Below are 21,736 nucleotides of genomic sequence, written 5' to 3'. Positions count from 1 at the left end.
TTAGCTTTTGATCCAGTGAAATCATGATATTAACTCTTTATACTAAGCTTAGTATTTATAATTAATTGAAGAAGTGTCCAAACTGCCATTTTTTAAAACCAAAGGTATTTCATGTTGTCATCCTTGCTGGTTTTAGATTATACACAAGAAAAGATACTTGAATACTTAAAAATAATTAGCTTTTCTACTTTTAATAGAAGGAATCCAAATATATTATTAGTAAAGTAAACCAGAAAGTATTTCAGCTTAACTTCTACAAGGGACACTCATGAAATCTAAGTGGAAGAAACCACGGTAAAGTGAAGGATATAAGGAAGCATAAACGCAAGTGAGGAAACCTAAAAGATGCATTTGTTAAGTGGTGGATATTTCTTAAAACTGACTTAAAACTACATCTTGGTCTTCAACATTATACTGTTTGCTGCTTAAAACAATTCTGAGTTCTACTTGATTTGCTTTACCTACAGATTAGAAATATGTTGCTCTATGGAAAATGAAGCCATTGGGACAAGATGAACAGAATCAGCATGTCTGGTGAAGCGTGGACTTTGCATACTTACTGCTGCACACAGGCATCTGGCAAGATCTGACGAGAGGGGGCCCTGGAAGATCCCTGCACATCCTGTCACTGAGAGGAATGCGCTGGCCCTTGGCTGTCAGCCTTTGACACACCTGCTTTCTTCGCTGGGTTCCAACACCACAAGTGACAGAACACTGCAATGAGAATTGTGCAACAGAGTCAAATGGGGCGTGAGCCGACAAACGCAGCCAACAACGGCAGTCTCAGGTGGCGAAATGAGAGGGAACTGTTTGTGTGGGTGTGCCAGTAAGTAAGCCACTTCCTAGGCTCAAACGTCTTTTATGATATGGAGAGTGTCTTTCTCCTCTCTGCTCCCCTCCACTCCCTCCCTTCCTCCTTTTCCCTTCTTTTTCCCTCTTTTCCTTTTCCTTCCTTCCTCCCTCCCTCCCTTCCTTCTTCCCTCTCCTTCTTTCTTTTTGACGTAGTAATTAATTTTCAGTAATTGATTGTCATGGGAGTTTTTTTTGCCCTTGTAATTGATGTCTTATTTTTCAGCTATTTATTTATATAGTAATATGACTTTGCTTTTTAAAAAAACAATACATACTGATGACCAAGAATTCAAGAAATAGAAAAGTATAAAAGGAAAGTTTCTAAAAAATCACCCAAACTGCTATACATAAAATAACATTAAAATTTGATAATAATTGTGTACATAACATTGACTTTTTTTTTTTTTTTGGTGAGGAAGCTCAGCCCTGAGCTAACATCCATGCAAATCCACCTCTTTTTTTTTTTTTTTTTTTTTTTGCTGAGGAAGACTGGCCCTGGGTTAACATTCGTGTCCATCTTCCTCCACTTTATATGGGACGCTGCCACAGCATGGCCTGACAAGCGGTGTATCAGTGCACGCCCAGGATCTGAACCCGGGCCGCCAGCAGCAGAGCGCGTGCACTTAACTGCTACGCCATGGGGCCAGCCCCCAACATTGACATTTGATTATCATAATTACATGTGTACATGCATTTTTAATGTAAAATTTTAATGCAGTTTTATTAGGTATATTAAAAAAAAATCTAAAGTAAAATTAAAAGTGTTGCTGAACGTCTGATTTTTTTTTTTCACCGTGACTGATTAATTCCCAAAAGAACCCTTTAAAGTTAAGAAAGAAGATGAAAGAAACCAACAAGAGATTCCGGTATTTTTAAGGACAAATTTTGACTTACGACAGTATCTATTGACTTGCTGCTGAGAAGGAAGAGGAAATAAGCACATTTACATTTCCTCCCACCTCTCCTCTCCAAACTTCCACTTAGTTTTCATTATAATATTTAGGTAATGTTAAGATTTCTGATGTTTATGTTCTGTTCTGAAATGCAATTGCTGGTTGATGAGTCTTATTTCTATACTGAAATGAATCCATTCCTCATCTTCCATCTTGTTTTCATCGGGGCCTGCACTTTCCTGGACTCTTTATTCTGAGTCATCTCGGTGTTCCATCGTGGCCCTGTGGGTTTTTCCAGAAGGGCTGATGGGAACACGTTCTCTGACTGCCTCTCTGTTGCCTTTCTACAAGACGAACGACCCAGACGAGGAGAAAATACATGGGTGATACTTTCTTTCCCTTCAACTTGTGCAGACCCTGTCCCTCTGTCTTTGTGCACTGAACGCTGCTGTGAAGATCCATGAAGCGAAATAGGGAATTTCTGTCATTTATTTGTTTGTCTTGTCTGCTCAGAGGCGTATGGGTTCTTTCGTCCTTTATCCCTGAGGTTCAGCACATTAAGCTTAGTGGGTCATATTTTCTTGGCGTATGCTGTACCATTATGACCTGCCGGTTACAGCTTTTATTAAAGAAAAGTAATACACCTTTATAATCTCTGAATAGTTTTCTGTTCCATTTGTTTTGTTCTTCTCACAATTACCAATTATGCCTATGTTTGATCTCCTTTTGTTTGCCTTTCATATCCATCATTGCCTCTAAAAACCAATTTTACATCTTTACTTCTTTCCATATGTTTTAAATGAGATATTCCACCTTGTAGACCATATCTCTCTGTTTTCAATCATTTTCTTTAATTGTTTTTGCTGCTTGTAACGTAGTTTTATGTCTGCTATTTTTTATTTTTCTCTTCCATTTTTTTCCCTGGCTATTTTAGTTATATTTTCATCTCCTTCTGTTGACATGTTATCTTTTTGTGAATTCAAACCTCATTTTTAAGCCACTTTTACCCCAAACATCCTGACTATAATTTCCGCAGGAACATGGAGCCTATTTGTTTGAGCTTCTCTCTGGGTAATATCTTTGTGATGTTATGTTGTTCCTGTGACTCTTGCTTTCTGTTCCTTTCCCCTCACCCTGATTTCCTCCTTCCTCTTCAATTTTTTTTGTGTGTGTGTGAGGAAGATCAGCCCTGAGCTAACATCTGCCAATCCTCCTCTTTTTACTGAGGAAGACTGGCCCTGGGCTAACATCAGTGCCCCTCTTCCTCCACTTCATATGGGACGCGGCCTCAGCACGGCCTGACAAGCGGTGCGTCGGTGCACGCCCAGGATCCGAACCTGGGCTGCCAGTAGCGGAGCACGCGCACTTAACCGCTACGCGACGGGGCCGGCCCCTCCTTCCCCTTCAATTTTCTTCCCCCAGTTTTGATGAACAGATTTTATGCTGGAGCTTTGAAAGCAGCTGGCTGTTTGTGAATAACATGGGGCAAGGAGGGTGAGCTGGGGTAGTTTCCATCAGCTTGTTGTCTTCAACACTCTGGCACCAAATCTGATTTCCTTTTCCCACATCTCTCTGCAGATGTTGGCATTCAAATGGCTGGTGTGACTCAGAGAAGAGCCTCTTAAATAGCTGGCTCACTGTGGAATAACCCAGCAATTGCTGCCCCCTCCCTTCATACTATTTCATCTCCGGCAGCCTTCCTGGGCGAGGAGGCCTGCAAGTGTGGTTTCTCCTTCAGCTCTGTCTCCTGCGGTTCTGCAGGGACATATCAGTGTTTTCAGGGGCGGCTCACGGTCCTCGATCTAGTCTCTGTAGTCAAAGAACTGTTGAACAGGCCTTCCAGGACTGTCAGCTCACTCCCAGGGAATCTACATCCCACGTGGCGCCTGAGGAAACACTTGTCAGCTCTCAGCCTTCCCTCTCAGTTTGGTCCAGATTTTACCGTCTTTGGCAGGTGTGTTTCGTAATTTATAGTTTGGGATTGCGGCCATTTCATTGTTCATTGAAGACAGAGTGTTCTCTCTCTTTCATTCTCTTTGTGGGTTTTTCACTGGGTTTTAAAGGAGAGGAATGGAATTTTTCTAAATACCTTTATTGTCATCTTTAACAGAAAGCCCTAATTATTAATTTTTTTCAGTACAGAGAAAAGCTTTGTGTAGGCCTTTAAATAACTAATTTAAAATTACCATTTACCAAATTATGATTTATTTTTTTAACAAGTCAATTCATCATCTAGGAGTTTCCCATATAATAAAAATTAATGTCAACTTTTTATTAAACTACCATTGTTAGCCATTTTTGTCCATATAACACAGTGGTTAAATAATTGCCAATCACCGCTCATAAGCCATTTCTAGTGATAAATATTTTTTTCCACATTATGAATGGGAGGATCATCTGTAAACCCCTTTTCTGGGTAGAGGTCTTCTGTTAGCTTGTGTCTGCTAGTTAGAGGGCCATTAGAAGACGTTCACAACTCAGAGAGAGAGGGGATGACAGAATCAGTGCCATTAATTACAATGCGCAAAGCAGCAACCTCATGCTAAATCTTCTACCATTTATTCTATAGAAATCTGGTAGATTCCTCTGGAAGAGCTCATGGGAACAATACACCCTGAGTTCTGGCATCTTTGTAACTATTTGTCTGAGGCCTTTAAACTTGAAGGTCAGTTTGGCAGGATATAAAATCCTTGGCTCACATTTTCTTTCTTTTAGCATATTAAATACGATGCTCCATTGTTTTCTAGTATGAAGTGGTATTGTTGACAAGTCTGATGCTAATCTGATTTTTCTTTCCCTAATAAATGACTTCGTCCTTTTGCCTGAATAAACTCAGGCGTTTTTCTTTTTCTTTAAAATCCAGCAGTTTTAGTAGAATATGTCTCGATATTGACCATTCCAGGTCAATTTTCCCAGGAATGTGATGTGTCCTTTCAATATGCTGATTTCAGTCTTTTATTATAGTTTTGTTCTATTATGTTGTTTTGGTTTTCTTTTCCTAGGACTCTAATAATATGTGTGTGCATGTGTGTGTATATATACACACACACATATATGTGTGTGTATATGTGTATGTCAGATTTTCTTTCTCTGTCTTTTATATTTATCATTTTTGCTTGAATACTTTTAATTTCTCTTCGATTATTTTCATTTCCCTCCTTTATTTTATTTCTGTTATTACACTTCCTGTGTCTAGTCATTCTTGTGTTCCTTCTAATGCAGTCTACATTTCTGAAATTTTTCCCTTAGTTCTCTAATTCTTTCCTGAATCTCTCAGCTATTTTTTCACATCCCCCTGTTATTTCCGCATCTCATGTCTGAGATTTTCTATTTCTGACTTGTTTCTGTTAATTTCTTAGTTTCTTTTAGCTCAGTTTGTAATAGTAAGTCCTATTTTCATCTGCCTCAAGGCCAACTTTTCATTACATTGCTATGTTATCGATACTTTTATCTTACAGTATCTTTGTATGGGGTTTGGTGATGACCCTATTTAAATGAAATCAAAATTTTTTTTCTGTACTTTTAGGAGAGTATAAGGAGGTGGGAGTGTTTCAGAGTAGTTATCTTCACTGTTAAGGGTTCCCTCCTCTGGTGTTAAAAAAAGAAGTATTCAACAATTTGGCCACAATGCTGAGATTTGTGCCTTCTGGACCCTTCCACTCCCAAGGATCTGAACATTCCCTTTCTTTTACCCCTTGTGTTCCTTCTCAGCTTGGATTAGAACCCTGGCAGTTTTTGTTGGGTATTTCTTCAGTCCTTACAGATGTGAGTTCCTCTCGTGCTCTTCAATCTTCTTAAGGCCCCTGACAGGATCTGCATCATCTTTCTTGCACTCAATCACACACTGAGACCGGGAGTCTTCTCTCAGGTTTCCAGATTGGTCTCAGATCTACTTGCTGAGGGTTCTGTTCAGATTAGGACTATTTCCTTGGGTGGTATTTATTGTTGATTTCTGTGTTCCATGGCTCTTGGCCCTGTCTCTTCTCTTTATTTCTCTCTAGCTGCAAAACTTGCGGTTTCGGCACAGTTTCTGCTATTGTGTATGGTTTGGCCTCATCTACTTACATCACTTTTGTTAAAGTTGTTATCTGTGTTTTTCTTTCCTTTGGCAACCCTAATTTTTCTGTTTTTGTTTTAAATGAGAGATTTGTGGATATTAAACAACTATGCTGCCATCATGATTTTGCTTCACTGGAAGCCTCCTAACAATTTCTAAAGGAACTACTATTAACAATATACTCTTAGATATCATGGTATTCATTTTTCCGTAGCTTCAACTTCCACTTAAATGCTGATCATTCCCCAAATTATAACTTTAGTGTAGATTTCTCCTAAGCTACAGTTCTTTATTGATATCTTTATAGACCCAAACTACATGCATTTCAAAAATAAACCCATTTTCTCTCCCTTTCAATTCACCTTCCAAATATGTTTTTCCTTCTCTTATTAATTTTAAAATTAATGCCATCTCTATCCATTAACTATCCTAGACAGAAATCTGGGATATCCTTTTCTTTTTCACCCTTTTCTTTTCAATTCAATTACCAAATCTGTCAGTTTCATCTGCTAAATATCATTCAAAACCATCTACTATTCTCTACCCCAACTGCTTCATCATCTCTCATTGGTTTTATTCTAATCTCCATCTAACGAGGTCTCTCAAGCTCTGATTCCTTCTTCCTCTAACACATTGTTCACACTGAAGCCAGAATTATATGTCTAGAAACCCTGTATTTTACTTCGTTATTCAAACACCTTCCACCATGCCCTCAATGACTATAGGGATAAATCCAAACACCCAAGGTTCTTCACAGTTTGGCTGCAACCTCTCCTTTACATCTCACCTTCTTCCACTTCTTTAATGCATCCTATTCTCAAGCCACAGGAGACTGATAACCTCACAACCTGTGCCTTTGTATGTACTCTTGTCACTGCCTAGAACACCCTTTTGTCTCATTCTCCACACAGTTTGCACTCATCCTTTATGACCCAACTCTAAAGCTGAATCTTCTACAATACTTTCCTGGGACCTAGGCAAACTTAGATGTTTCCACTCAATTTTCACATAGTTCTGCAAACAGGACACCTTCATTGGGCTTTTTACAGTTTTTCATCTGTCTGCCTCATTAAATGGTTAGTTCGTTGAAGGCTATATTCTTGGTTGTCTCTAATTCCCGGCACCTGGGCCATCAATACAGCTGTGTGCAGTCAATGTCTGCTGATTCAGCGACTGTGAGTGTGTAGGGCTGTGGTCAGAGGCATATTCAGTTTAGAAGAAACTTCTCCAAGTCTCTTTATTTCAGTCAACAAGTGTTTACCACACACCAAGTGGGATACAAACATGTGCAGAGATGGTCCTCCCCCCCGCCCCCGGCAACTACAATCTAGTCAGAAAAATAAGGCGTATTCAGGTGTAGGTGTGTGTGTGTGTGTGATTTAAAATAAGTGGAACAGGCGGAAGTGCATGGACTTGAATGCAGTGGGTATATTTTGAATGTCAAAATATAACAGCAAACCGTCAGATTGAGTCTAAAAAGACATTATCATTCAATTAGAAGGGTGGTTATCTACATAATGATTAATAATAAGAAACTCATAATTAATACTACTTTAAAAAGAGAATAAAAGGAAGGTTTTAGAATAATCCTTGAGAGCCGGAATATTCTTTTATTCACAGAAGGAATGCCTGAACCAAGAGTTAATGCATTTGGATCAAAGACCTTGGATCAAGACCAAACTAACTCTGCAGGATGATTGATAGAATGGAGCTTCATCCAGAGATCTGCTATTTTCTAGCACCACCAAACACCAATTATAAAGATACAGATTATAAAATGTATTGCAGAAGCCCAACCAAGGTTTTTAGATTTTGTAAAAAAGAGTTCAGAGATTGAAACTTCTTGAGGGCATTTCTACCCTAAGCATCATCAATAAGCTGAAATCGTAAATAGGATTGTTTTTGTGTGTGTGTGCGCACGCGCGTGTGTGTGTTGAAAACCCTTTTATGCAGCTGAGTGCTAGTAAACGTTTCACAACAGGTTACTGGGGAAAAGAGCCCTGATTGTAACATTTGCCAATTTCTGTGGTCCCATCACCGCTGATTTCAAGCTGACAACCTGATGTCACTGACACAAGGTGGGAAGAGTTCACAATTGCTATCCCAAGCTGGTGTAAACTGGCTCCAACACACTACTGCTTTCATGAGTCATAACTAATAAATCTATTGAATACTGGAATGCCATATTTGGAAATCCATGTGTCCTGGACATTCTTTGAGCTGTTCTTTGTAAAATTTCTCATTTATAGAGATCTTTTCCTTTTTTCTTAGCATTTGCATGTATTTCAAGAACTGAAAGTTGGCAGATATAGGTAACTGAATAAAGGAGGTGAAGAAGTCAGAGATGATCATAGGTGCTGGAAAGGTGGTGGAGCACTGACAGAAACAGGAGGGAAGATGGTGGAGCTGATTGGGAACGAGATGAAGAGGTGGTCCCTTTGCTTTCCTATGATGAGGACATATCCTATTTGGAGAGCTGGGGATGCAGTATTGAACAGAAGGTTAGAGACTGTTCCTGGAGATAGAGAATCACTTGTAGAAGTTACAGACAAGGTCAGGACACAGAATCAACTAGGGAGGAAAAATGTAGTGATGGAAATCAAAGAATCAAATATTTACCCTTTTGGAGATTTGGAAGAAAGCAAATCAATAGAAAAGATGCAGTTGGGGAAGTAGAAAAAATAAAAAACACCAAGAAACACCACGAAGGTAGACAAAATGGTCAAATGCTCCACAAACTATAGAGAATAAAGAATGAGGAGAGGCTATTGGATTTTCAGTCAAGGGACAGAGACACCAAACAAGCTTCAGGGAGTGTATGGGTCACAGAAATCCACCATTTGGGAAGATTGCCCCACATATGAGTCAATGCTCCTTTCTTATAACTTGACAGGCAGTGTAAGAATTGAATTTCTGCCTAAAACTTGATTCAGGTCTAAGGAATCAAGGAAAACTAACAAGCCAAACAAAAAAAAAAAACAAAAGCCAACCATGCCACGAATAGAGCTAGTGTTGGGGAGAGAGGACTATTCCAGCTGCAGGCCAAGAGGCCTGGCTTGGTGAAAAATGGAATTCTGGCATGGTTTCTCAGCCTTTCTGGATCCAGGGTGAGTGGCCAGTTTCAATGTGGAAGATCCAGAACCAGTTTCAAGGTGGTTCTCATCCAGAACCACAAGATGGATGGCTGCCCCCAAGTGAGCCATCCCATGGCAGAGGGACTAGTCTGGCAGAAATCTTTAGGGAGGGTGGCAATTTGGTGTCAGAGTCTCTGCCAAAACAAAGCAACTCTGAAACGAGAGGAAATTTCAACAAACAGGAGAAAAGCTGAACCCAGGAGGAAGCCCAAACTGCTGGGCAACATGTGTGCCTGACTGGCCCCAAGTCTGAACGTCAGATTTGGTTCCAAAGGCCAAGGCTCGCTCTGCCTTCCTGCACATGTGTGCACACCTGCTCCTCCTCCCAGAGGGAGGTTTCCTAGAGATGTGGTCTTGGCTGGGAGCGGGAAAATGTCTTGACTGTGCTTGAGCCGACCTCCTGGAGTACGCACAAGCTTGCTCTTGCCCTGATGAATGGCTGCCCAGGATACCTGCCTCAGGTCCAACCCAGCTCACGTGGGTAACCTTCTTTTTTTGTCTCCTCTTGTTTTTGCCAGCAAAAACTCTTCCAATGAATGATTTGCTTCTCCTGTGTTAGCAGGCCTGGGCTTTTCTGAAGATCACCACTTCAACACCACTCTGCATTTCCCCTGACTTTGCAAAGACTCTTGAGGAAGAGTATTTACCAGCTCAGAGGTCTGTAGGGCCCAAGGACCTGTCAGTGATCTCATAGCCATTTGCCTCAAGGACACTATAAGCCAGACGGGAAGACCATATGAATGCTCAGGAAGTAGCTACCCATTGAAACACAATAAAAATTCAGGTCACTGTAAGTTAAAACTGGGAAATGCTGCATGATTTTAGGGAGTAGAAGACTTCACAGAGGAAGGAAGCTTAGAGCTGGATCCAGGATTTGGGAGCAATGACAAGAGCAAAAACACAAAGGTAAGCACGAGTCAACACGGCGACGGGTGGTGCTTTAGTGATACATAACCAGCAACTGCAAATTCAGTGATTCACAGAAAGAAAGGACAGCGGAGGAAAGCAATGACGTCACCACCAGTCTCTACTCTAAAAGGCCAGTGGGAAGAGTGTGTTCCAGAAGACAGGATGCAACAGTGAAGGCCTGTTTGTTCTTAGAGACAAGAAGAAAAGAGAGAAGCAGAAAGCAGTATTGTAGAGCACGGCAGGGATTCTAGGTGCTCCCTGGTTGCATCCAGAAACCAGGTGCCTGGTCTCTCCACCACCCCTGCTTACTCCCTGTCCTTCCCTTTTCCGGCCTCTTCCCCTTGGGTTACGGTAGCACTTGCTCACAGAAGTCATTTCCCAGAGCCATCCCTACCTTGGACACACTTAAGGGCTAAGCAACCATCACAGGATGAGGGGCAGGCAGGGAAATGCTTCTCAAACTGTAATGTGCCTTACAACACCTGGGGATCTTGTTGAAATGCAGATTCTGATTTCTTAGGTCTGCGAGGGACGTGAGAGTCCTCATTTCTCATGAGCTCCCAGCTTCTAAAAAGATGCCCATTTGGCTGGTCCCTGTGTCACACTTAGCGTAGCAGGGCGATAAGTATTCACAATGCCAAGAGTTCTCTCCACAAATGCATGGTCCTTCCCTCCCTGCAGCTCTGTCCCTAACCTTGTAGAGACAGTAACTGGATCCTTCCCCTCCTCTGACAATGGGGAGTGTCAAGACTTCACTTCTGGGGGCTTATCTGGGTGGCTGGGATAAATACTGCCTCCCCACTAGCCTACCCAAGTGCCCTCCAGTCTAACACCTTTGTCCATTTCCCCTTGTCTGACCCAGTCCCAAAGGAATGCTTCTGCCTTGAGACCTCTACTGTTCCATGTGTACATAGGAGGGGAAATAAAGCAAACCAGCTTGCACACAAGGCTCCCCAGGGCAGAGTTCTACCTGTCCTTCCCCATCCCTAGCCTAGGTAGGATGTCTCACCTGGGGAGGCAAAATCTCTTAGTCCAGGCCCTGACTGTAAGAGGAAACAGTTCTCCTGTCCCTCAGTCACTGACCTGTAGTGTGGCAACTTACTGGGGAGAGTCTTGGCCACCAGCACTGGCTCTAGCTCCTTGTGAGTTGGACAGAGGGAGTGGAGCATGGTGGATGGATCCTGGGGGCTCTGCAGACCCTGGAGAGATGGGTTCATTTCTTTTCTTGAGTATTTTCTGAGGGTTTGGGGAAACATTTATGTAGACCCTAGTGGTCTGGATGAGGAGCATGACCTGTGGCTTGTCAGTTAAGACGGTTTTCAAATACTAGCACATAATTGAGCTAGACAAACAGTTAAACTAGGAAAAATATAAAGCTGGAGAACATCCAGCAGGAGTACTATCAATCCAACCTACGCCAGGAGAATGTGGACTTTCCCTCAGCTGTTTCCAGACTGATATCTCACATTATCCCCACAACAACCACTGCATTAAAAGAAAGGAAAATGGGGGCTCAGACAGGTTAAGTATATTGAACAAGGTCACTCAGCTTGCAGGCATTACAGCTGGGATTCCAGCAAGGGTCTGTTCGGCTCAAAAGCCCTTGCTCTTGCATGAAAGACATGAGCGTACACTCTTTATACTAAACTTGGGTCACACAGACTTGGGTTTGAATCCTAGCTCTACCCTTGGGAAAGTTACTGAATCTGAATGCACCTCTGTTTTCTCATCTGTAGAAATGGAGACAACATCCACTTCCAGGGCTGTTGTAGGATGAGATGAGAGCAATAGGTTCTGACTGTGCCCAGCACTGAACTTAGGACTCAGAAAAGTTCATTAACATCAGTTATTGCTCTTTCTTATTTCTGACGTTAGATTGTTAGACTGCCTCTCTACCCGCAAAAGATACCCACTTGGAGGCAGTGATTGGAGGTTCTGGGTCTCTGATCACATGCCTCAACTACCTGCTTCAGAATCTATGCTAAGACCTCAGCCTGTAAAAGTTAAGGATGCAGCAAGACTGGAGAAAAGGGCTGGCATATGAGTACCATCAGTTTGAGGAAGCCCCTGCAAGAAACTCTGGGGAACAATAAGACCTATAGGAGATCCTGAGCAAGCAGGTGACTTTATGGACCAGTGATGGAAATACTGCGGGATATTAGGTGGTTTGGAGATGGGAGAGTGATACAGAGGCAGGGAATCACGTGGGCAGTGCAATATAACAGAGAGAACCCTTGGAATAAAGTCAAAAGGCCTGGATTCTGCTCCTACGTTGCCAGCTGTGGGAGCTTAGGCAGCTTATTTCAGCTATTTGGGTTTAATTTTCCCCATCTGAAAAATAAGACATTCCTACTAGACTGTGTTAAGTCCTGCCAGCACTAAAATGATACATTAGAATTCTGCTTATTGCAATTAATTTGACCTTGAGATGATAAAGGGTAAAATTAGCAGTAGTATCAATAGAATGTAGAGCAAGTAAAGGTATGGAAGATGTTCAGAAAGTTGAAATGACAGGGTTTAATAAATAATCTCAAATGCGGAGACATAGGGAAGAGAAGAACCAAACTGATTTTGAGTTTATCCTGGGATGCGATGACTTTGATAGTTCCAAAAGAAGGGGAGAAATGGGATTTGGTCTAGGAGAAAGGTGATGAGCACAGTTTCAATGATACTGAGTCAAAACTGAAAACGAACCAAGCGTGGGCCTGGACCAGGGCACTTGCACAGCCCGAGAGGGAACCAGCGCCTCCCGGAATTTGGCGCCCGAGGCAATTGACTCACCTCACACTAGTCCCAGCTCTAATCTTGTGGAGGAAATATTTAGAGGCTGACACAAAGGAGGGCAAAAAGAAGGGACTGCAAGGATGGGAATGGCCCTTACCTTTGACCAGTCTCCCACAGTCAAATGTGGAGGACAGTCTGTTCTGGCACAGGACTTATGAGAAGATGCCTTGGGTCCTTGGCACAATTCATCTGAGAGATTCAAAAAGCTGCCATCTGTTAACAGCTGCCGACAGGTGACTCTTCGATTCTGAGTTCCCCCACCACATGTCCTGGAACACTAAGAAGAGGGAAGGAAGCGAGTCAACGGGTTTGGCCTGCTTCGTATTAGTGCAACGCAGGGCTCTTACAATCACAAGCATGGTGGGCTGAGGAGTCATCAGTCTGCCATACCTGCTGCCATTCTTCAATGTGCCAGCTGGGAGGACAATCAAACTGACTGCATGCTTGTAAGGCATGGGGTTTTCCCTCTCTGCATTCCTCAGGAGGGGAGGGCGATTCCCCGGGGTGCAGGCAGTACACATCTCGGGTCTGGATTCCAACACCACAGGTAGCTGAGCAGGGCCCCCAAGAGCCCGTGTGCCACCTGTACCAAAAAACAAATGGGAAAGTTGAACTGTCCAAGGAAACTGCGAGCCACAGTCAGAGCATGGGTAATTTTAAGTTTTTCTCTGGACTTCCAGACTTCACACTCCAGATATAGATCCTAGAGCTGCAGTCTCTCCCTCAATATATACAATTAAAACACAGAAATATAATGTTTAAAGGCAAGAAATGTCAGGAAAATGTTTAAAGATTTTACCCATTTGGGAAAGTCCACAGTAAAAAAGAAGCAGATTTCTCCCCATCCTAAACCCACCATCACATATCAATAATAAAATCTTGGTTTTGTTTTGAATAGAGCCCCAAGGCAAGGATGATTTATATAGGTGTCAAAATAAATTTTAAAATGCTTAAAAGCACACTTCAGGAAATTTTCAGGGCACCTGGATTCGCTATTTGGAATATCCCTAAGAAAATTCTTTTATGTTAGGATTGGATTTACAACACATATATATAATGTGATTCATTGCCAATAAGATCTTGGAAAAATCAGGTTTTTTCATGAAACATCTGTAAAAATGAAAAACCAGGGCAGCTGCTTTTGATACATATTTCCAAGTTCCCTTCAAGGAAGATTCTCTCAATTCGCACTCCCACTGGAAGCCTATGAGAGTGGCTAGTTTCCTACGCCCATACCAACACTGGACAATATCATTTTAAAAAGTATTTGCCCATCTGATGGGGGGAAAATTGTGTATTATGATTATTTTAATTTGTGGATATTTATTAGTTAACATGAATTTTTAACTAGGTACTGTAGAGATATACCATGAAGAAGCAATTTTAAAATGCTTAAAATGTACACAAAAGATGTTTCTCCAAGGTAGTTTGTAATAGCAAAAAAAAAATTTTAATTATATTTTACAAAATGGAAGGAGGCAATCTAAATGTTTAACAATAAAAGGCAAAATAAATACTTGTCTATTCATACAGCACAATGCTAGCAGCCATTAAAATAATAAAGTAGGTATATAGTTATTGATAAAGATATATGTTCAAGATATACTTTTATTAGAAAACAGGTGATAAAATATCTCATCGAGTATAATCATATAGTTTTATGCATTTATAAATGCATGCAGAAAAATGTCTGGATAATTGTATATCGAAATCTTAACAGTGGATGATCTCTAAGTTATAGGATTTTTATTTTCTTTATTCTTGCCAGTATTTTTTTCTAATTTTCTCTTAATAAACATTAATTATCAGAAAAAACAAGTTAGTTCTTTGAAAAAAAATAGTGTTTGTCTGAAGGTGATTTTCAGTTCTAATTTCTCGTTTTCCATAATAAACATGTTTTACTTCTGTAAATAAGAGGAAAAATGAAAAAAAAAAAGAATATTCAAGACAAATATAACAGGACAAAAGAGTAAAATTTTTATTTATGAAGGCAAAAGTTCACAATGAAAATATAATAATCATACAAGTACGGAGAGTGAATAAAAAGGATAAATATATAGAAAGCACAAGCTATTAGATATAAGAAAAATGGAAGGATATATAATAAAACATTTTAAAAGTTGTAAAATAGTTCTCTAAGCCCCTGGCATATCACAAAGACAAACTTTAATACAAATGAAGAGAATTTAATATTACATTTGAAAATCTTGACGAAATAGATAACATTTTACAAAACTATAAAAAGTTCTATTTGAGAAAGGGACTAGATGCTGCTAATTTTGTGGTTGAGTTCCTACAAATTTTCAAGAAACAAGTGAATTCCCATGTTATTTAAAATGTTCCAACGTGAAAAAGAGGATTAAGATATTTTAATGCATATTCGGAAGCAAGGAAAAACCTGAGCACAAAATCTGACAAATATATAGAAAAAAATTTTTTTACATATGATTATATATTCTAAATCCTAAATAAAAGAGAAGTATAAATCCTAAATAAAATAGAAGCAAGTTAATCAAAGGATTAAAATAACACACAGTACAGGCTGTGGACTGAATGGTCACATCCTTCCCTGAATTCATATGTTGAAGATCTCATGGTCACTGTGATGGTATTTGGAGATTAGGTATTTGGAAGGGAATTAGGGTTAGATGAGGTCATAAGGGTGGAGCCCTCATGATGGGATTAGTGCCCTTATAAGAAGAGAATCCAGAGAGCTTGCTCTCTTTCTCTCTCTCCACCATAAGAGGACACAGCAAGAAGGCAACTTTCTGTAAGCCAGGAAAAGAGCTCTCATTAGGAACTGACCCCTGCCAGCACCTTGATCTTCAACTTTCCAACCTCTAGAACTGTGAGAAAAACAAATTCGTTGTTTAAGCCACCCAGTCTATGGTATGCTGTTATCACAGCCTGAGCTGACTAATGCAGTATGTTTTCTGACCACAGTGGAGCTATATTAGATAATCCCTAAACATTCAGAAATTATGCAATAATCTTCTAAATTACTCATGGGTCAAAGAAGAAATCATAATGGAAATTAGATAGTATTTTTAAATGCATGTTAATAAAAATATGAAATGTCAAAATCAGTGGAAGGCAGCTAAAGCTTTAAATGCATATATTAAAAAGAAAGGACTGGTGTCAAGATGGCAGCATAGGCGGACTCTGAACTCACCTCCTCCCACGGACACAACAGACTTACAACTAATCTTGGAAGAATTACCCCTGAGAGAGAACTGAAAACCGGATAAGAGGAACCCCTGCAACACATGACAGTCCTGACTGAGGTGGAATAGACAGAAATTCCCTTCTGGAGAGAATAAAAGCCACCTTCACAAGCCACAGTGCCTCACAGCCACCCAGGAGCAATCCAAAGGTACATAACCTTCCCTGGAGAAGTGGGGGACTGAGGGGGGGGACTGTTGCCGCTAAAAGCATTTTTTGGACCCAGCACAACTGAGATGAGTGTCATAATATCTGGCTTTGCTGGTGACTAACAACAATGAGGAATACCCCCAGAAAAGCTATTGGACATAAGAAAAAAAATTAAGCAAGCTCTTAAAGGGCCCACCCATAAATTGACCCATTTCGGAAAGCTACCTAAAATCACCAGAAAGAAAGGTGCACAGTCCTTTGGTGAAAAGAGACTCACCTGATAGGCTCCAGGTGCATCTTGGTGAGAAGTGAGACCTCTCCAGGACTGAGACGTTGGCAGCAGCCATTGTTGTGACCTAGAGCAGGCGTGCTGACACAGTCGTTGGCAGACACCATTGGAGTTCTCCCTCTGGGCTCTCCACCCAGGGTCTGCCCCACCCACTAGAGCACCAATTTAATACAGCTCATCCAGGGCAAGTGGCCCACCCTAGGGACTGGCCCCACCCAACAACAATCCTCGGGCAACTTGTGGGCCTGCATAGGATAGGTGCCTGGATTCTCTGCAGCCTGGCAAGTGGGTCCACCTATGTGTGGCAGGGCATGGGTGAGGAGCAGGTGGAGTGTGTGGGGTATGGGGGGAGTGTGTGGGGCCTCTGTCATGGGGAAACTCGGTCCACTTGAGGGGGTCTGGGCGTGTGCACAGGGCAGGACTGTGTCGATGGTGTGTGTGGCCCAGTGGGCGGTGGGGTTTGTCACCTGCAGAAGACTTGTGTTTCTCAAACAGCCACATAGGGGATCGGCCCCACCTTCCAAAGCCTGAAACAATTGAGTGCTCCCCTGCCTGGGGCCAGCCCCTACCAGCTGCAATCCTGAGAGCTGACAAGAGCCTTATAAACCGGAGGCCTACAGCAATTGTAAGCACCTGAGCCTAACATCCAGCCACAATGGGAGCAGCCTACTCACTTAACAGAAAAACTGCAACAGGAATGTGCTATTGGACCTTGCAGCCAACTGTGCTGTGGCTCCCCACACCCGATAAAGAGACTGAAGGGACCACAACACGTACATGCAGATGAGCCTTACAATCAATGGGCCAGGAGCACAGCTCAGCTCCCTGGACACCTATGGCAACAGCAACCCCGCCACAACAGAAGGACATATGTAGCTGATACAAGGGTCACTCCTGGAACATTTGAGATTGGTGACAAGAGGGAAGCACACTGCTGGGCCTCATAAGGCATCACTTATATAAGGTCACGTCTCCAAGATCAGGAGATGTAGGTAATCTATCTAATACACAGACACAAGCACAGGGAAAGAGGCAAAACAAGGAAGCAAAGGAATACATTCCAAGTACGAGAACAGCACAAAACCCCAGAAAAATAACTAAATGAAACAGAAATGAGCAATCTACTGTAAAGAGTTCAAACAAAGAATCATAAGGATGCTCACTGATCTTGGGAGAAGAATGGATGAACTCAGTGAGAATGTCAACAAAGAAATGGAAAATATGAAAAATAACTGATCAGAAATGAAGAATACAGTACTGGAAATGAAAAATTCACTAGAAGGACTCAAAAGCAGAGTAGAGGATACAGAAGAATGGATCAGCGAGCTGGACAAAAGGCTAGAGGAAATCATGCAAGCTGAACAGGTAAAAGAAAAAAGAATTAAAAGGAGTGAGGACAGTCCAAGAGACCTCTGGGACAACATCAAGTGCACTAACATCCATATGATAGGTGTCCCAGAATGAGAAAACCAAGGGGCAGAGAATCTATTTGAAGAAATAACAGCTGAAAGCTTTCCTAACGTAAGGAAGGAAACAGACATCCAAGCACAGGAAACAAAGAGAGCACCAAAAAAGATAAACATAAAGAGGCCCACACCAAGACACATAATAATTAAAATGACTAGAATTAAAGATAAAGAGAGAATCCTAAAAGCTGCAAGAGAAAGGCAACAAGTTACATACAACAGAAACCCCATAAGGCTATCAGCTGACTTCTCAGCAGTAACCTTACAGGCTAGAAGTGAGTGACACAATATATTTAAAATGCTGGAAGGAAAAAATCTATAGCCAAGGATACTCTACCCAGCAAGGTTATCATTCAAAATGGAAGGAGAGATAGAGATTTCCAGACAAGCAAAAATTAAAAGATTTTATCACCAAGAAACCACTCCTACAAGAAATACTAAAGGAACTTATTTAAGGGGGAAAGAGAAGACCACAAATAGGAAAAATTTATCTATTTCCATGATAACAGGGTAATAGATATAAACGCACAAAGATGAGGTTAGATATGATATCCAAAACATAAAATGTGGGAGGAGGGGAGTAAGAGAGTAGAGCTTTTAGAAAGATGTCAAACTAAAGAGACCATCAACTTAATATAGATCGCTATATACATAGGTTATTATATATGAACCTCATGGTAATCACAAAACTGAAACCTATAATAAATACACAAAAAATTAAGAGAAAGGAACCCAAACATAATACTAAAGAAAGCCATCAAACCACAAGGGAAGAGAGCAAGAGAAGAAGAAAGGAACAGAGAAGAACTACTAAAACACCAAGAAAAAAAAGTTTAAAAAATGGCAGTAAGTACATACTTACAAATAGCTACTTTAAATGTCAATGGACTAAATGCTCCAATTAAAAGGCACAAGGTGAAAAAAAAAAAAAGGCATAAGGTGGCTGATTGGATAAAAAAACAAGACCCATATATATATGCTGCATCCAAGAGACACACTTTAGACCTAAAGACACTCATAAACTGAAAGTGAAGGGATGGAAAAAGATACTCCATGTGTATGGCAATGAAAAGAAAGCTGGGGTAGCAATACTCATATTAGACAAAATAGACATTAAAACAAAAACTATAACAAGAGACAAAGAAGGACACTACATAATGATAAGGGAACAATCCAACAAGAGGATATAACACCTGTAAATATCTATGCACCCAACATTGGAGCACCTAAATATAGAAAGCAATTATTAACAGAAATAAAAGGGGTAACAGACAGCAACACAATAATAGTAGGGGATTTTGACACTCTACTTACACCAATGGATAGATCATCCAAACAGAAGATCAATGAGGAAACACTGGCCTTAAATGACACACTAGACAAGACAGACTTAGTAGATGTATACACAACATTCAATCCAAAAAGCAAAGAATATACATTCTTTTCAAATGCACATGGAACATTCTCCAAGATTGATCACATTTTAGGCCACAAACCAAGTCTTCATAAATTTCAGAAGATTGAAATAATACCAAGCATCTTTTCTGACCACAACGGTATGAAACTAGAAATCAACTACAGGAAGAAAATCAGAAAAGCCACAGATATGTGGAGATTAAACAAAATGCTACTGAACAACAACTGTGTCAATGAAGAAATCAAAGGAGAAATCAAAAAATACCTGGAGGCAAATGAAAATATGACATGCCAGAATTTATGGAATACAGCAAAAGCAGTTCTAAGAGGGCAGTTTATAGCAATACAAGTCTACTACCTCAACAAACAAGAAGAATCTCAAATAAACAATCTAACAGTGCACCTAAAGGAAATGGAAAAAAAAGAACAAACAAAGCCCAAATCAGTAGAAGGAGGGAAATAATAAAAGTCAGAGCAGAAATTAATGAAATAGAGACTAAAAAAAAAAATAGAAAAAAATCAATGAAACCAAGAGCTGGTTCTTTGAAAAGATAAACAAAATTGACAAACCTTTAGCTAGACTCACCAAGAAAAAATGACAGAAGGCTCAAATAAATAAAATCAGAAATGAAAGAGGAGAAATTATAATGGACACCTCAGAAATACAAAAGATTATTTAAAAAAGCTATATGCCAACAAATTGGATAATCTAGAAGAAATGGATAAATTCTTAGAATCATACAACCTTCCAAAACTGAATCAAGAAGAAATAGAGAATTTGAATAGACAAATCACCAGTAAGGAGATCGAAACAATAATCAGAAACCTCCCCCAAAATAAAAGTCCAGGACCAGACGGCTTCCCTGGTGAATTCTACCAAACATTCAAAGAAGACTTAATACCTATCCTTCTCAAACTCTTTCAAAAAATTGAATAGGAGGGGAAGTTTCCTAACTCATTCTACAAAGCCAACATTACCCTGACACCAAAACTAGACAAGGACAATACAAAAAAGAAAATTACAGGCCAATATCACTGATGAATATCAATGCAACTATCCTCAACAAAATACTAGCAAATTGAATACAAGAATACATTAACAAGATCCTACACCATGATCAAGTGGGATTTATTCCAGTGATGCAGAGATGGTTCAACATCCACAAAACAATCAACCTGATACACCACATTAGAAAATGAAGAATAAAAATCACATGATCATCTCAATAGACGCAGAGAAAGCATTTGACAAGATACAGCATCCATTTATGATAAAAACTCTGAATAAAAAGGGGGTATAAGGAAAGTACCTCAACATAATAAAGGCCATATATGACAAATCCACAGCTAATATCATCCTCAATGGCGAAAAACTGAAAGCTATCCCTCTAAGAACAGGAACCAGACAAGGATGCCCACTTTCACCACTCCCATTTAATATAGTATTGGAAATCCTAGCCAGAGGAATCAGGTAAGAAAAAGAAATAAAAGGGATCCAAATTGGAAAGGAAGAAGCAAAACTGTCACTATTTTCAGATGACATGATTTTATATATAGAAAACCCTAAAGACTCCACCAGAAAACTTTTAGAAGTAATAAATAAATATGGTAAAGTTGCAGGATACAAAATCAATACACAAAAATCAGTTGCGTTTCTATACACTAACAAGAAGTAGCAGAAAGAGAAATTAAGAAGACAGTCCGATTTACAATTGCAACAAAATGAATAAAATACCTAGGAATAAATTAACCAAAGTGGTGAAAGACCTGTACACCAAAAACTATAAAACATTGTTGTAAGAAATTGAAGAAGACACAAAGAAATGGAAAGGTATTCCATGCTCTTGGATTAGAAGAATTAAATAATTAAAATGTCCATACTTCCCAGAGCAATCTATAGATTCAACGCAATCCCTATCCAAAGTTCCAGCAACATTTTTCACTAAAATAGAACAAAGAATCCTAAAATTTATATGGAACAACAAAAGACCCCAAATAGCCAAAAGAATCCTGAGAAAAAACAACAAAGCTGGAGGTATCACACTCCCTGATTTCAAAATATATTACAAAGCTATAGTAACCAAAACAGCATGGTACTGACACAAAAACAGACACCAAGATCAACTGAACAGAATCAAGAGGCCAGAAATAACCCCACACATCTATGGACAGCTAATTTTCAACAAGGAAGCCAAGAACATACAACAGAGAAAGGAAAGTCTCTTCAATAAATGGTGTTGGGAAAACTATTCAGCCACATGCAAAAAAATGAAAGTAAACCATTATCCTACACCATACACAAAAACTAACTCAAAATGGATTAAAGACTGCTGTAAGACCTGAAACCACAAAACACCTAGAAGAAAACATAGACAGTACGCTCTTTGACATCAGTCTTAGCAACATATTTTCAAGTACCATGTCTGACCACGCAAAGGAAACAATACAAAAGATAAACAAATGGGACTATTTCAAACTAAAATTCTTCTGCACAACAAAGGAAACCATCAACAAAATGGAAAGACAACCTAACAATTGGGAGAAGATATTTGCAAACCATATAT

General features: G+C 40.1%; 1 protein-coding gene across 1 annotated transcript in view; it reads right to left on the bottom strand.

The window, feature by feature from the left end:
* ADAMTSL3 (ADAMTS like 3) overlaps window positions 1-21,736 on the bottom strand; it is a 366,781-nt gene that overhangs the window by 87,549 nt on the left and 257,496 nt on the right. The window contains exons 18-20 of the mRNA XM_087429032.1: window positions 13,020-13,212; window positions 12,727-12,906; window positions 561-714 (exon numbers count right to left, since the gene is read on the bottom strand). Of these exons, the coding sequence (XP_087285158.1) occupies window positions 561-714; window positions 12,727-12,906; window positions 13,020-13,212 (527 nt within the window). The remainder of the gene's footprint in view (window positions 1-560; window positions 715-12,726; window positions 12,907-13,019; window positions 13,213-21,736) is intronic.

This window comes from Ceratotherium simum, chromosome 3, assembly GCF_057802395.1.
Source record: "Ceratotherium simum simum isolate JZ-2026a chromosome 3, ASM5780239v1, whole genome shotgun sequence".
Lineage (NCBI taxonomy): Eukaryota > Metazoa > Chordata > Mammalia > Perissodactyla > Rhinocerotidae > Ceratotherium > Ceratotherium simum.
The sequence above is the reverse complement of the archived record's forward strand: the minus strand, read 5'-3'. Positions and strand labels throughout refer to the sequence as shown.